The sequence below is a fragment of the Bos taurus genome, chromosome 17 (assembly GCF_002263795.3).
Source record: "Bos taurus isolate L1 Dominette 01449 registration number 42190680 breed Hereford chromosome 17, ARS-UCD2.0, whole genome shotgun sequence".
NCBI classification, from domain to species: Eukaryota; Metazoa; Chordata; class Mammalia; order Artiodactyla; family Bovidae; genus Bos; species Bos taurus.
In genome coordinates, this window is record NC_037344.1 from 63894350 (window position 1) to 63909875 (window position 15526).

Genomic DNA, 15526 nt, shown 5'->3' on the forward strand with positions numbered 1-15526 from the left:
AGACGCTGTTTGAGGACCCAAATTGACCTGTTCTCACTTGATCCTCAGAAACAACCCTAGGGAGTAGGTATAATCGGTACTCCCATTTCCCATTTGAGGATATTGAAACAGAGAGGTTAATTGTTACCCAGTCACCCAGCTAGCAGGAAGCAAGGCCAGGATGCAAACTCAGAGACTCTTAATAGCTGCACTGCCCTGCTTCTGGGTCACCGGAACTGTTGATGGTTTTTGAATGGGAAGGAGAAAGTTGTCAATGCCGTAATGTGGTTGTAAGGTTTGAACTTGAAACCACGCACACACTGGCAACTGCAGAGGCTAAAAAAATGTTGCAGTGCTGGTAATTAGGCAGCCTAACACAGGGGCTAAGCACACGGACTCTGAAGCGGGAGGGTCATTGTTCAAACCCCTCTTTGCCTCCTTATGGGTGAAAGGACCTAACAGAAGCAGAAGATATTAAGAAGAGGTGGCAAGAATACACAGAAGAACTATACAAAAAAGATCTTCATGACCAAAATAATCACGATGGTGTGATCACTCACCTAGAGCCAGACATCCTGGAATGTGAAGTCAAGTGGGCCTTAGAAAGCGTCAGTACAAACAAAGCTAGTGGAAGTGATGGAATTCCAGTTGCGCTATTTCAAATCCTGAAAGATGATGCTGTGAAAGTGCTGCACTCAATATGTCAGCAAATTTGGAAAACTCAGCAGTGGCCACAGGACTGGAAAAGGTCAGTTTTCATTCCAATCCCAAGAAAGGCAATGCCAAAGAATGCTCAAACTACCGCACAATTGCACTCATCTCACATGCTAGTAAAGTAATACTCAAAATTCTCCAAGCCAGGCTTCAGCAATACGTGAACCGTGAACTTCCAGATGTTCAAGCTGGATTTAGAAAAGGCAGAGGAACCAGAGATCAAATTGCCAACATCTGCTGGATCATGGAAAAAGCAAGAGAGTTCCAGAAAAACATCTATTTCTGCTTTATTGACTATGCCAAAGCTTTTGATTGTGTGGATCACAATAAACTGTGGAAAATTCTGAAAGTGATGGGAATACCAGACCACCTGACCTGCCTCTTGAGAAACCTATATGCAGGTCAGGAAGCAACAATGAGAACTGGACATGGAACAACAGACTGGTTCAAAATAGGAAAAGGGGTACATCAAGGTTGTGTATTGTCACCCTGTTTATTTAACTTATATGCAGAGTACATCATGAGAAACGCTGGGCTGGAAGAAGCACAAGCTGGAATCAAGATTGCCGGGAGAAATATCAATAACCTCAGATATGCAGATGACACCACCCTTATGGCAGAAAGTGAAGAGGATCTAAAAAACCTCTTGATGAAAGTCAAAGAGGAGAGTGAAAAAGTTGGCTTAAAGCTCAACATTCAGAAGACGAAGATCATGGCATCTGGTCCCATCACTTCATGGCAAATAGATGGGGAAACAGTGGAAACAGTGTCAGACTTTATTTTTTGGGGCTCCAAAATCACTGCAGATGGTGACTGCAGCCATGAAATTAAAAGATGCTTACTCCTTGGAAGGAAAGTTATGACCAACCTAGATAGCATATTCAAAAGCAGAGACATTACTTTGCCAACAAAGGTCCATCTGGTCAAGGCTATGGTTTTTCCAGTGGTCATGTATGGATGTGAGAGTTGGACTGTGAAGAAAGCTGAGTGCCGAAGAATTGATGCTTTTGAACTGCGATGTTGAAGAAGACTCTTGAGAGTCCCTTGGACTGCAAGGAGATCCAACCAGTCCATTCTGAAGGAGATCAGTCCTGGGTGTTCTTTGGAAGGAATGATGCTGAAGCTGAAACTCCAGTACTTTGGCCACCTCATGTGAAGAGTTGAGTCCTTGGAAAAGACTCTGATGCTGGGAGGGATTGGGGGCAGGAGGAGAAGGGGACGACAGAGGATGAAATGGCTGGATGGCATCATGGACTCTATGGACGTGAGTCTGAGTGAACTCCAGGAGTTGGTGATGGACAGGGAGGCCTGGCGTGCTGTGATTCATGGGGTTGCAAAGAGTCGGACACGACTGAGTGACTGAACTGAGCTGAACTGACTGAAGGCAAGTTTTGTAGCCTCTCTGTGTCTCAGTTTCCTCACCTATAAAACGGAATAATAAGAGTTCCTACCTCCCTGTTGTTGGGAAGGTGAAATGACCTAATAAGTGTTAAGTGCTTAATAAGCACTTAACTTAATAACACTTAATAAGCACTTAACTTAATAACACTTAATAAGCACTTAACTTAATAACACTTAATAAGTGTTAAGTGGTAGCTGGCACATAGCATGTACCAGACTAGAGCTGGCCATTATTACCATGACCACCATCACTGTGATGGACTATTCTGGGATAGAAGGTAATGTAGCAGTAGTTTTATAGCTACTGATGTCGAGTTCAGCAGCACAGGTCCTTCACAGAGGTCTGCAAATTTGAGGACTTACTTCTCTACAGACAACGGGACCCTGGATGAACAGAGTTGTGTCTCTGGACAAAGTCGCTTCCTTACTGTCTCTTTAACAGGTGACCCACATCGACTCTTCTCTTAGAACATGAACATTCTGTGTTGAGCTGAACTGAATCAACAAAAGCAATGTAACCTTCACACTGGTTTATAATCAGAGAGAAACGTACTCTGATGTATACAACGAAACTGAGGAATCCCCTGAGAACAGGTCCTTGACAGAAATGAGAGACTTTCAAAGATCTCTGGGATCTTTGGGCTCTTCACCTGTACCTACGCACGTGTGCGCAATGCACACCTACCCTGCACACGTGACCCACCTTGATGCTAAAAATAGGCTCCGGCAGACAGTAGCCATTCATGATGTTGGTGAGATTTTCCAGGACGCTGTGAAAAACCTGGTGCAGCTTCTCTCCGAGGATGGGCAGCGTGGGCTGTGAGGGGAGCTCCCCCGTGAACGGCTCAGCCTGATGAGACACAACAGGAGCCAGAGGTCAAGACCACCATGGCCTCCAAAGGAGACGGACCAGCCAAGGGCCAAGGCAGAGCCACCAACACACAATATGTACACCACACACACAGTGTGCTTAGGATGAAGCCTGAAGGGGAGGGGGACAGAAGAAAGCATCCTCTTGGAAAGTTAAAATTGCTCATACACACCCGTTTGAGGGTTCCAAATCTTCCCCTTGGTAAATACCGTAGTCACTTATGTATTCTAAATAATTTTGGAGAGTGTTAGATGTGATTGTTTTTTAAAAAAAAATGTTCACATGTAGAGGTCAGGGGAAGTCATTGTGGCTTCTACATGAGTTAACTTGAATTTCATACTAACTAAGCAGCCTGTTTGTAGCCAAACATACACTGGACATCTGCTTTAATTATTAAAGAAAAGAGCACACTCACCAGAAGTACAGAAAGTCCATGTTAAAAATAAAGATGAGTATGGCTGAGTCCCTTTGCTGTCCGCCTGAAGCTATCACAAAATTACTAATTGGCTATACTCCAATACAAAATAAAAAGCTAAAAAATAAATAAAACAGAGATGCAATGCCTTCCCTCCTGGGATGCCAATGCTGTTTCTCTGATGCTAGCAGGACTCCCTTCCTGGGCGCCAAGGCCATGGTGACCTGCTGTGCACACGCTGGTCTGGTTTTTTCCTTTTCATTTTTTTTTTTTTTTTAATCTTAGAGGAAAGTCTTCCTGATTTGTTTCATGTTCATTGCTCCGACAAGACACAAAACTGTGCTGAAAACCATGCTTCTTGGGAGCAATTCCTCAGAGTTATCTGAAAGGTTGTCTTCCAGGCCGTGGTCCTCAGTTTGGCTCAAATAAAATTCTTTTCGTATTGCTGATTATTTTTGCTGACAGATGTTTTTGTTTGGCTTTGCTTTCTAACCAATATCATCTCCCTATTTTTCTATTTCTTTTCAGCTTTGCTCAAATCCCAAAGATGAATGCCTAGCACAGAGAAAATTTAGGAAACTCTCATACAAATGTACAAACAAAAAGCTCCCCAAAGGGACTTCCTTGGTGGTACAGTGGCTAAGGCTCTGTCTTACAATGCAGGGGGTACAGGTTCAAATCCTGGTCAGGGAACTAAGATTCCACATATTGTGAGGTGAGGCCAAACATTTTTTTTTTTAAAAAAGGGGCAACACTGACTTCATGCATTCATTCATCTGTTAATTTATTTTACAAATATCTACTCAATATGGAGTAGGAAATGGCAATCCATTCCAGTATTCCTGCCTGGAAAATCCCACGGACAGAGGAGCCTGGCGGGCTACAGTCCGTGGGATCGCAGAGTCGGACACGACTAAGCGACTGAGCACATCCACTTACCACTGACCGTGTGAGGCACTGGAAGCTGGGAGTTGGGAGCATGCTATTCTGCTGGCCCAGAACCCTCAGCTTCCCATCCCCTCCGCTCCGCTCCCAGCCCTGCAGGCTCCTTTCGCCCTTCAAGATCAACTGGAGGGCTTCCTTTCTTCACAATCTGCTGCTGCTTCTCCCTCTGGACCTCCAGAGCCAGCGGCCAAGGACGGTCCCTCTGATTGAGCTGAATTACAAGGATTTATCTGCCTGTCTTTCTCACAGGCAATCATGAGCCTGCTGGGACTGGTGGCTGGGTTCCTGTCTCCAGACCCCAGCCCGGCGGGAAACATCTGCTAAAACGAATCACAAGGTAGACACAGATTCATTTCCTGTTATCTAACAAGCTCACTCTACTCCTAGCTTTGGGAACCCTCGGGAGACAATAATGAAAAGACAGAGGAGAGAACAAATGAAACTGATACGACAGTCTGGAAAAAAGAGACAATTTGATTTAAAAAAAAAAAAATGCTTTTCTAGCTTTTTTCCTTCCTGGGCATATATGCTAATTATTGTAGAGAAAAACAAACATTACCTGCATGACGGGGGAGCCACTTCCCTGCACGCCTGGCCTACTGTAGGAGGGCAGGTCGCTTCACGTCTAGGAGACGTGACAATGCTATATAATGCACTGCGGGGAAGAGGGCTGCGTCAGAGTTTACAGGAAATGAGAGGACGAGCCCTGTGCACATCTCGGGGAAGGTTCTTCTGGGCAGAGGGAGCTGGCCCGAGGGGGAGGAGTCCAGAGAGTGTGATTAAGGCGGAGAGGGAGGCAGAGGGTGAAGCCAGGGAAGAAAGTGGGACACAGCCCCTGGGGCACCCTGAAGATCATCGGAAGCACGTGAGTTTTGCTCTTAGTGGGATGCTGAGGAGGGTGTGGGCACAGGCAGGCACCTTCCTGTGCCCATCGTGGTGGGTGACGCTCGAGGTCCAGGAGCCACCGGCCTGTCCATCTCACAGAGTAGCTGTGCCGTGTGTCACATACCGGGCGCACTTTAGAAGGGTCATCGAGCTCCAGCCTGGCCACCACGCAGCCAGCTTCCAACACAGCCCCCGGGCGCCTGACATACTTCACCCGGCCACTTTCCTGCACGTTCAGGGTCGTGGTCATCTTCATGACCTGTTTTGCACAAAGAAGTGATTTCTACTTAGGTGGGGCCCCTCGGGTCTGGCCTGGGTCACCCCAAACTAGCAATTCTGGAGCACGGACTTGTCACTTACAAAGAATGACCCTGTGGGCAGAGTTCAAGTGCACTGGGGAGAGAGGAGCAGCATTTACACAATCTATCGTGTGCCAGGCACGGCGCTGGTCATAAATCTTTACCACCTGCAAAGCCAGTCAGGGAGGCTGGTGTTCACTGTGCCCATTTTACAGCTGTGGAAACTGCTCCTTATTTCCAAATGAAAGCCTTTCTCTTAGAAACACAGCTAAATCATATGATGTATATGATGTAGGGTGATTGATACATATCTTCCTAAAATGAGGTACTTTTTATGACTGGCTCCTTTTCTTAAAGGCAGAGAGAAAACCCTCTGGGGAATGAAGAATGTGCTCCCAGTCCAGTCATCAGCCCCTTTAACTGGTCTGAGTCTGGCCGTGTGGACACAATGAATGTTGTTAGCATGTATGGCTTCAGACAGACAGGACCATCCTGCTCTTTGCTCAAAAGTTCATAGCTTGGTCAATCAGGTCAGCCAGGCCTGGGCTGGAATCCCTGCACCCCACCCATCACTCTGTGATCTCTAGCACATGCTGTCCGCTCTCTGAGCCTCAGTTTCCCTAACTGTAAAATGGGAGGGGGGGAATGACAGGCTTGTCTCACAGGGCACTGATAAGGATTAAGCCAGAGGGCGCACAGCAAGAGGCCAACAGGTGTCGGCTCCCACCACTGCTGCATCTTCATTACAAAATTCATTCTTTTCCTTGGCAGCAGAGAATGAGCAGGTTGGAATCCTCGCTTTGTGTGACCTTGAGTGAGTTTCTTAGGCTGCCTGGGTCCCATGTCTTCATGTGCAAAATGGAGGTTCTGTTTGGGTCCAACTTACGATTGCCAGGAAGATTAAAGAAGGAATTAAAGACAGAGAAAATGCTTAGAAGGGTGCCTGCCATGTGGTAAGTGCTTTGCAGGTGTTGGGTTACCACTTTTTAATTGTCAGCATCATTATCATTTATCAGCTGGGGAGGTACACATTTTTTGAGATTTTTTTTTTTCCTATGGAATAAGGCAGGGAACTGGGGCTGAACCCCCCACACAGTGGCTCTTTGAGGGATCTGCATGAGAGAACGCAGGAGAAAGGGGCGGTCTGTTGGCTTGAGTGCAGCAGCCTGCCCAGAGGGTCCTCCCTTGGGGAGTGGGTACGAGGGCGGCCAGGCTGCAGCCCCACCCTGGGGGCCAGCTCTGCAGTCACCTCTATCTCGGCGTAGCTGCCCCCAGCCTCAACGTGTTCCCCGTCTGCCACAGTGTACTTCACCAGCTTCCCAGCCGAAGGGGATCTCAGGACTGTGGGGTCATTCTCCTTCTCAAACACGCACGTCTTGTTGCCAATGGTGATTCGGTAACTGGAGAGAGAAGGAGGTGGTGGGGACACTGGAGGGTACCATCTACCAAGGTGCCGGAGTCAGGCTTCTGACAGTGTCTTCCCTCCCTAACAGCAGCCAGGAGCATCACCCTGGGATGGTTTGAGTGACTCACTCCACTCTTCCCAAATGGTGTTGACAATTACCCCAAAGACTTTGGGTGTGAACTGGGGTGGGGCCCCTTCTTGGCAGAAAACTAGCTCCTTTTCCTAACATAATTCCAACAGGCTCTGGCACAGAGAAAGCAATCAGCAATATCGGTATTATTCAATACACACTGACCCAGGGAAAGGCTTCTCCTTATAATAGAACCGCTTCTCTGGTGGCTCAGACAGTAAAGAATCTGCCTGAAGTGCAGGAGACCTGGGTTCGATCCCTGGGTTGGGACGATCCCCTGAAGAAGGGAATAGCTACCCACTCCAGTATTCTTCCCTGGAGAATCCCCATGGACAGAGGAGCTCTGGTCCAGGGTCACAGAGTCAAATATGACTGAGAGACTAACTCTTTCACTTTCTGTAACAGAACCAGGAAGAGCATGCCCCATGGGCGGTGCCTATAATCACCCTGAATATCCTTGGCAGAGAGAACATGGGTTAAAAAAAGGTAACACAATGCCGATTTGGGGTGTATCTTGTCTGCCTTCTTCCATGGAGGACTGGGAAAGGAACCTGCATTCCCTAACTGGAGCTTTTTCAAGCCTGGGGTCTCTGGAAACCCCACCCCCCATCCCTCCCCCACTTTACTCTTCTTGGCCTGGGGTCTTTGCTGCCTGTTCAGCTCGGGGGTGGGAGTAGGGGTTTGTGTTTCATTGTGTGAGCTCGGGTTGGTCAGACACCCCAGAGTAACAGGGTCTCCATCTCGTGAGGCTCCCCACACCGAGTGCTTCCGGGTCACCCCATGCTCCACCCATCCTGACCCACAGCAACCTTCCCTGCTGCCATCCGCTTGTTCGATGCGTCTTTTCCCTGACAAGACTCCGTGAGTCGTGACCACGGGTCTCTGCTGACACCTAGCCTGACACCTGGGCTAAGTATTGAGTTGGCCAGAAAGTTTATTCGTAGGAAACATCTTACAGAAAAACCCAAGCGAACATTTTGGCCGACCCAACAGATGCTCAAATAAATAGCCATTACCCTAACTGGATAACCGCATCTTCTCCCAGCCTTGCTCTGATGGGTGTGGACACTGCAGCTCAGACCCGGAGCTGAGGGGACTCAGTGCACCTCACAGGCTGTGGAGCTGGCAGCCCTGAATCCGTCCACATTGCTAGAAAAGGGATGCCTAGGGACCTTCCATGGATGCCAACCTGCAGCCTGGGATTCCACCCTCGAGATGAACCTCCCCAAGAGCCCCAGAAGGTCCTGGAGAAGGTGCCTCGGCTAAGAGCCTGAGCCTGCACACGGACCTCGTGTGGGTGGGTGGGGGAGCTGGCTCTGGGTGTCCCCGGCCACACACCTGTCCACCTCCTCCTTCAGGTAGGTGGTGTAGCTGTTGCCGCTGCAGGACAGCAGTAGCCCCCCGTCGTTCAGCCGGTGGGCGTCGATCTCGATGTGAGAGCCGTTCATGATGAGCACGAACATGGTCGGAGACTGCCGGGCCACCTGTGGGGACAGGTTCTGCCCTTGAGCCGTGGTTCTGCTCGCATGCTGTGAGGGGCTGAACAGTGTCCCCCCAGGTCCACGTCCTTCCCAGAACTTCGGCACGTCACCTTACTCGGAAACAGGGTCTTTGCAGATGTAGTCAGTTAAGGAGGGGTCACGCCGGATTAGGGTGAGCCCTGAATCCAGTCTGACTGGTATTCTTGTAAGACGAGAAGAGACCCAGACAGGCACAGTAGGAAGATGAAGACAGACAGACACAGACGCACTCATAGGGGGCCGTACCAAGCCAGACGCTGGCAGCAATTGGAGTGATAACCTCTAAGCCAAGGAACACCGAGGACTGTCCACAACCACCGGAAGCTAGGAAAGGGGTGGTTCCTGGCAGCCTAAGAGACCTCAGCACAGCCAACACCTTGATGTTGGACTTCTGGCCTCCAGAACTGAGAGGCAATGAATGTCTGGTGAAACTGGTGAAGACACCGGTTTATGGAACTTAATTACGGCAGCCGTGGGAAACCAATACATGCTCTATGATGCCATGTTTGTGCACGAGGCCCAAGCCTAAGGGTTCTGAACCCAAAGCCCATGGGTCTCAAGGTCACGGGACTGCAAGGGGAGTCCCGGGAGCAGGCATGGAAAATCCATTGCAGGGGTGGCGCGCGGCAGAAATAAAACTCCCTTGAGCCCCCAGAGTGTTGGAGACATCCAAGAAATAGAGACCTTTACCTTGAGAATGTACTTGACACCTCCATAGATTAATTCCACGTCCACGATGTTCAGCAGAGAGTCTGCGGGGAGGACCTGGCCCCTGGGAGAGAAGACAGATCTGCAGTGAGTCTAGGAGTGACCAAGAACTCTGCGGCCATCCATTCTCTGGACTTAAAAAGCTACCTGCTCTTTGCCTCTCCTAAGCATCACCATGGCTGGTTGATAAAGTCAAAGGATGGACAGTCCCAAGGAACCTGATATCCCTTAGAACTGAAGGAAACTGGTCTTGCTGCAGGATGTGAAATTTCAAAAGGGCTTCCCAAGAAGCAAACTCCACGCTGCTTCTTCTCAGAACAAGTCCTTACGTGGGAATCCTGCCACCTGCTCGTGAAAGAAACCAGCGCACAGACAGGGCCTCTGCTGCTGCTGTTTAGATGCTTCAGTCGAGTCCGACTCTGCACAATCCTATGGACTATAGTTTGCCGGGCTCCTCTGTCCATGGGAGTTCCCAGGCAAGAGTATTGGAGTGGGTTGCCATGTCCTCCTCCAGGAGATCTTCCCGACCCAGGGATCGAACCCAGGTCTCCTGCATTGCAGGCAGATTCTTTACCGCTGAGCCACCAGGGAAGCCCATACTGTGACTCTATTACCACTCAAAAGCATATGGTCTGGGATTTCCCTGGTGGTGCAATGGCTAAGCCTTGGCGCTTACAATACAGGGGGCCTGGGTTTGATTTCCGGTCAGGGAACTAGATCCCACAGGCTGCAGCTAAGACCCAGTGCAGCCAAAGAAATAAGAATATTTTTTTAAAAAGCATATGATTCAAGGACTAAAAACTTTCATCCTTCTATTTCCCTTTTGGTAGTCTCCTTTGCCTATCATGGTGGTTTTCAATGGGGGCGGGAGATTTCTGCCTCTCCCCAGAGGACAGATGGCAGCATCTGGAGACACACTCGATTGTCCTGACTTCAGGAGGAGGAGGAGGGGATGCTTTGGATGGGCTAACGTCCCATCTGGCACAGGTCAGCCTTCACCACAAAAGATGACCCAGCCCCAAATGCCAGTGGTACAGAGGCTGGGAAGCCCTGGTCCATCCTAAGAGGGACCTCCTGGCCATCTTCATGGGGTCCATTTCGCTGGCCACCTGATTCATTTATAGAAGTGACCTATAACCTGCTTTGCTTCTCAAGTTCACATCCTCCTCTCTGAATTCCTGCCTGTTGTAACTTAACTTACACAAGTCAGCATGAGTATGTACATGGCTGTCTGTAGGATGATGGCTCTCTTGGCCTTAAGAATCCCTCTCATCCCCCACCCCAATCATCCAGCCTCTTCCAGGGCAACCCAGGTTTATCTGAGGAATTCTACAGAGGCAAGCATGTTGGAAGGACTGATGCCAAAGATGGAGCTCCAATACTTTGGCCACCTGATGCGAAGAGCCGACTCATTGGAAAAGACTTTGATGCTGGGAAAGACTGAGGGCAGGAGAAGGTGATGACAGGAGGGGTTCACTGAATGCGTGGTAACTGACTTGCACCCAAAGAACGCATGTGTCTGCCTTACTTGCCACCAACACGTATCCCAAGAGGGGAAAGGAAGTACCCCTACGCCTTACCTTTCCAGCGAGTGTAGGAAGTCCGTCATGCATGTTCTAAACATGGAGTCGGCCACGTTCAAGGCTCCGCACACAACCCCGAGCATGATATCTGGCTTCTCAGCCTGGGAGAGACTCTGTGCATCAGTGTCCACAGGGACCATGGCCACAGGGAGCCGGGGGAGGGTGGTGGCTCCAGGACCCCCAGGGGAGACACGTGCAGCCCTCTACCTGCACTTTCTCAGCAATGAGGTTATCCAACCAGCTGGTGTCAATGTCGTTGTTCTGAAAGTTCTCAGTCTCCAGAAGGTTGGTGAGATATTCCACGGTGGTCCTGAAGTCGCCCCTGATGGATAGTTCCTTCAAAGCCACCACCATGTTCCTTGAGGGGAAGGCACACAGATTGTTTTCCCAATTAACATATGTGTCATCAGCTCCAGCATGGTTCTCAATGAACCAGAACCGCAAAGAGAGGGTCCCGAATCAGACAGCCTCCAGCATGGACTGGCCCAGCAAATCTTGGGCCAGTGACTAAACTGCCCCGGCCTCGGTGTCCTCATCTGGAAAATGAGGGGATAACCCTGCCTTCTCACAGGTACTTGGGGATTCAAATGAGATAATCCATATAAAGCACATGGTCCCTGATCAGTAAATGTTAGCTGTTATGAAATGATTAATTAGTGATTATAATTGTTATCAACCTTGCCAGTCACTTTGACTCTCTCTCCTGCTGGACCTGTCAAAATCCCTCAGTGTCCCAAGGAGGAGTCACTCTCTAGCTGTCCACCCAGCTCCCCAGTGGGCCTGGGGTGCACAGACAGATGGCTGACGCCAGTACCCCACTCTGCACAGGGCAGTCACCACCCTGCATGTGTTTGGCTGTAACCACCTCCTGTTTCCCAGAGGGCCCCCCCGCATCAAACACATGTCCAGTCTAAAGGGCAGAAACCCCACTCTCTATGAAATCAGGGAGAGTGTTATAGGGGAAACACACCAGATGATGTCGCTTATACATGGAATCTAAAATATGACGCCAGTGAACGTATTCATGAAACAGGAACAGACTCACAGACATAGAGAACAGACTTGTGGTTGCTGAGGGGGTGGGGGAGGGATGAGTGGGAGGCCGGGGTTAGCAGATGCAGACTGTTATCTATAGGATGGACAAACAGCAATGTCTTACTGTATAGCACAGAGAACTGTATTCAACATCCTATAATAAACCATAACAGAAAAGGATATTTTTAAAAAAGAATGTACATATATATATGTTTAACCGAATCACTTTGCTTCTGCTGCTAAGTCACTTTAGTCTTGTCCGACTCTGTGCAACCCCATAGATGGCAGCCCACTAGGCTCTCCCGTCCCTGGGATTCTCCAGGCAAGAACACTGGAGTGGGTTGCCATTTCCTTCTCCAATGCATGAAAGTGAAAAGTGTAAGTGAAGTCGCTCAGTCGTGCCCGACTTCGCAACCCCATGGCCTACAGCCTACCAGGCTCCTCCGTCCATGGGATCTTCCAGGCAAGAGTGCTGGAGTGGGGTGCCATTGCCTTCTTTGAATCACTTTGCTATTCAGCAGTAATTAAGAAGACACTGTAGATCAACTATACTTCAATTTTTAAAAAGATGTAGGTGTTTTGGCATTTGAGGGCTTCTTTGTCAATGTGGATTTCTCAGGGAACTACTTAAGAGACTTAAATTTAAAAGAGGGCCCCCCTGCACCTTTTTTTTTTTTTAATAAAAAGCTATAGCACTCAGCACCTTTTAAACTCCTGGAATCACCTTGAACATTCTTTGGATCACCTTCAAGTTCAACCTGTAACAAGCTCAAGATCAGTGACCTTGGTGAACTGATTCCATGCATGTCATCACAGGTCTCAAACGAGGAAAGAGGACAGATTGTGTTCTTGGACTCTGGCATAAGGTGTTTAAGATAAGGTCTGCTCTTCATCCCCTAAACTGCTCTGCATCTGAAGCCACAGGCTAATAATTTCTAGTTTCTCAAAGGAAGGGGTCGAAGGAAGGGAAGGAGGGAGGGAGATACTAACGAAATGGCCTCTTCCCGGTTCTCCCCCCAGGAAAAGCAGTGCCCAAACTGGGAATCCGCAAATTCGTGTAAGCCACCAGTCGCAGCCACGCTGAAATAACCCCATACATTCTTGCTGCTGCGGAAATTCAATTCTTGGACCGTTCCGGAGCTCGGCTTAAACCCCTGGAGCCCAGACAGAAGAAGCAAACAGAAGAAATTATTACTCCAGATCTACTTTCATCAGAATTAAATCCTAGGAAAACCCAAGAGCCCCTCCCACACCCAAGAGTTTGGTGTGATCAATAAAACATTGATACTTGTCATGAGCAGTGCAAGTATATCCATGTGAGCACGCCAAGGCGTGGAATTTTTATTCTTAAAAAAAAAGTTGAAAGATAACAACCAAGTTGGGGACCAGTAATCACTTGATGAGGCTGAGTGATGGTACCTACTGATTTTATATGCTTGCCGTTGTCGATCAGAAAATGTTTAAATATAAGACGAGAGGGATTTCCAACTCTAGACTATGAAAAGTCTGGCAGATACAGAAATCCAGTGTTAGCCCTAGTTGATGCTAACACACACCAAAGTTCCCTTTGTGTGAATGACCCGTCCCCTTCTGAGTATAATTCTGGTAAAAGGGGAAAGGTGGGTTTGATGTTCCGGCTGGGATTGCCTGTGATAAAGGCATTCATTTTGGCAGACATGCTTGGAGGCCAGAGATGCAAAGTTTCGGGTGCTGGGTTTTTTCTATACATGGCCTTCCATCCTGTGACTAAGCCATCAACCCCTAAAAGCCTCCCATTCTGCCTGCCCACCACTGGAATTGACTGTTCGCTCTCAGCCAAAGATCCCCAGCTAATACAGTCACCACAGGAGAGGGGATAAAACTTCTCTCATCCCAAGTTTCTTGAATGAAGTCATTAAATAACTAAATCGTGGTAGATTATGGTGGTTATGTGACAACTGTTAGTATACACATAAACTGTGACAGATGCCAGCTGCTTGGTACTTTAAGGCACAAGTAAGAACAAGTCACAGAGGGACTCCTTAGACCAGGGGTCCCCAACCACTGGGATCTAATGCCTGATGATGTGAGGTGGAGCTGATGTAATAATAATAATAGAAAGAAAACGCACAATAAATGCCATGTGCTTGAATCACCCGCAAACCATCCCCGCCCCCCACCCTGGTCCACGGGAAAACTGTCTTCCACGAAACCAGTCTCTGGTACCAAAAGTGGGGACTGCTGTCTTAGACTGTGTGTTGTAGTCAAAAGTTCACGGGGCCACAAATCCAAGGATCTGTGCTCTAAACACAGCTGCCTGTCCCAAAGATGGACATATGTGACCTTTGTAGTGCACCACTGGGACTTGGCCCTGGGCTCAGCAGGTCCTAGGCGTGAGGCGGGTCGCCCCAGCCTCTGGAGCTGTGATATAGGGTGACGATGCCCAGAGGCGAGGCTGTCCTCTGACACACCAGGCACCTTTCACCCCTTCCCTTCCCGCATATCAATTTCCTCGTCTGTAAACTGCAAGGCCTGGGCGTCTCCTCCAGGCTAAGGTTCGGGGTCTGCCCCAAGCTGGGAGGTCGGAGGTGGTGGAAACGCAGGCCCCCCACCACCACCCCGGACTTGCCTCATCTGGGTTTTCGCTGGTGATTCTGGCTGCAATGACGTGGCCTCGGGGAATGGGAGGGTTGCTAGGGGTCTCAAAAGAAATGGGCGTCACCCCCCACGGGGACTCTCCGTACAGAAGCCGGATATCCTTCAGCCGGTGCAGCGGCACACCCATGGCAATCTGAAATCAAGAAGTCCATCCCGTGAGAGGGTCAGTCCTCAAACGCAGAGCCCAGAGCTAGAGGTGATGCAGGAAGCGGTGCAGTGAATGATTTGGAATATACTGAGCTCCTCCTGGGTCCACAAGACAGTGCAACACGGAGACGCAAGGAGAGAAAAAGACAGCTTGCCTCTGCCCCCACGGAGCCGTGTCCTTGGGCAAAGAAGCAACAGTCACAACACATAATGAGCATCAGAAAAAGCTACAGACTCTTAGGAGGTGGGAAGGGAGGGGAAACAGCGTCCAGATGCAGAGCTAAAGAAAGTTTTGTGAAGGACGCAGGGAAAGCTGATCTGGAGGAATGAGGAAGGAGCAGACAACAGAGGACACCAGCTGAGCCAAAGGATCACACTGAGTCTACTGGGTCTTAGGATGTGACCCACTCAAAGGGACCTGTGTCATATCCCGCCAAAGTGTGTGAGTAACTCCCAGAAGGAAGAAATGACCAGGCCAGTCCAAGTGGAGGGAGGTCTGACCTAAGCAGGATAGGAGACCCCCACCCCCAGCTCTAGGCAGAAGCCACCGCAGGGCTCAGAGCCCGTCTCCTTGCCTGCAGCTGGGCAGCAGGCAGGTTGACATCCGCGATCATTTCCGTGCAGGGATGTTCCACCTGCAGGCGGGGATTCAGCTCCAAGAAGTGGAAGCTGCCATCCTGGCTGTAAAGGTACTCGACAGTCCCCGCGCTCACGTAGCCCACCGTCTTGGCCAGGCGCACGGCACACTGCAGACAAGATGGGGAAGGAGGGGGTGCCGGTGGTTTTCTCCGGGGGGAAAACATCCCGGTTCCCTGACCGAATGCAGGCTGAGGACCTGCAGTGTGTAAATGA

General features: G+C 49.4%; 1 protein-coding gene across 6 annotated transcripts in view; it reads right to left on the reverse strand.

Moving 5' to 3' along the window:
* Positions 1 to 15526, reverse strand: part of ACACB (acetyl-CoA carboxylase beta) — a 115102-nt gene that overhangs the window by 48799 nt on the left and 50777 nt on the right. For all 6 annotated transcript variants that reach the window (NM_001205333.2, XM_059875983.1, XM_059875984.1 and 3 more), the window contains 10 exons: positions 15250 to 15420; positions 14499 to 14660; positions 12881 to 13044; positions 11063 to 11213; positions 10853 to 10956; positions 9255 to 9336; positions 8383 to 8528; positions 6759 to 6909; positions 5335 to 5469; positions 2798 to 2944 (listed from right to left, as the gene is read on the reverse strand). In NM_001205333.2, the coding sequence (NP_001192262.1) occupies positions 2798 to 2944; positions 5335 to 5469; positions 6759 to 6909; positions 8383 to 8528; positions 9255 to 9336; positions 10853 to 10956; positions 11063 to 11213; positions 12881 to 13044; positions 14499 to 14660; positions 15250 to 15420 (1413 nt within the window). The remainder of the gene's footprint in view (positions 1 to 2797; positions 2945 to 5334; positions 5470 to 6758; positions 6910 to 8382; positions 8529 to 9254; positions 9337 to 10852; positions 10957 to 11062; positions 11214 to 12880; positions 13045 to 14498; positions 14661 to 15249; positions 15421 to 15526) is intronic.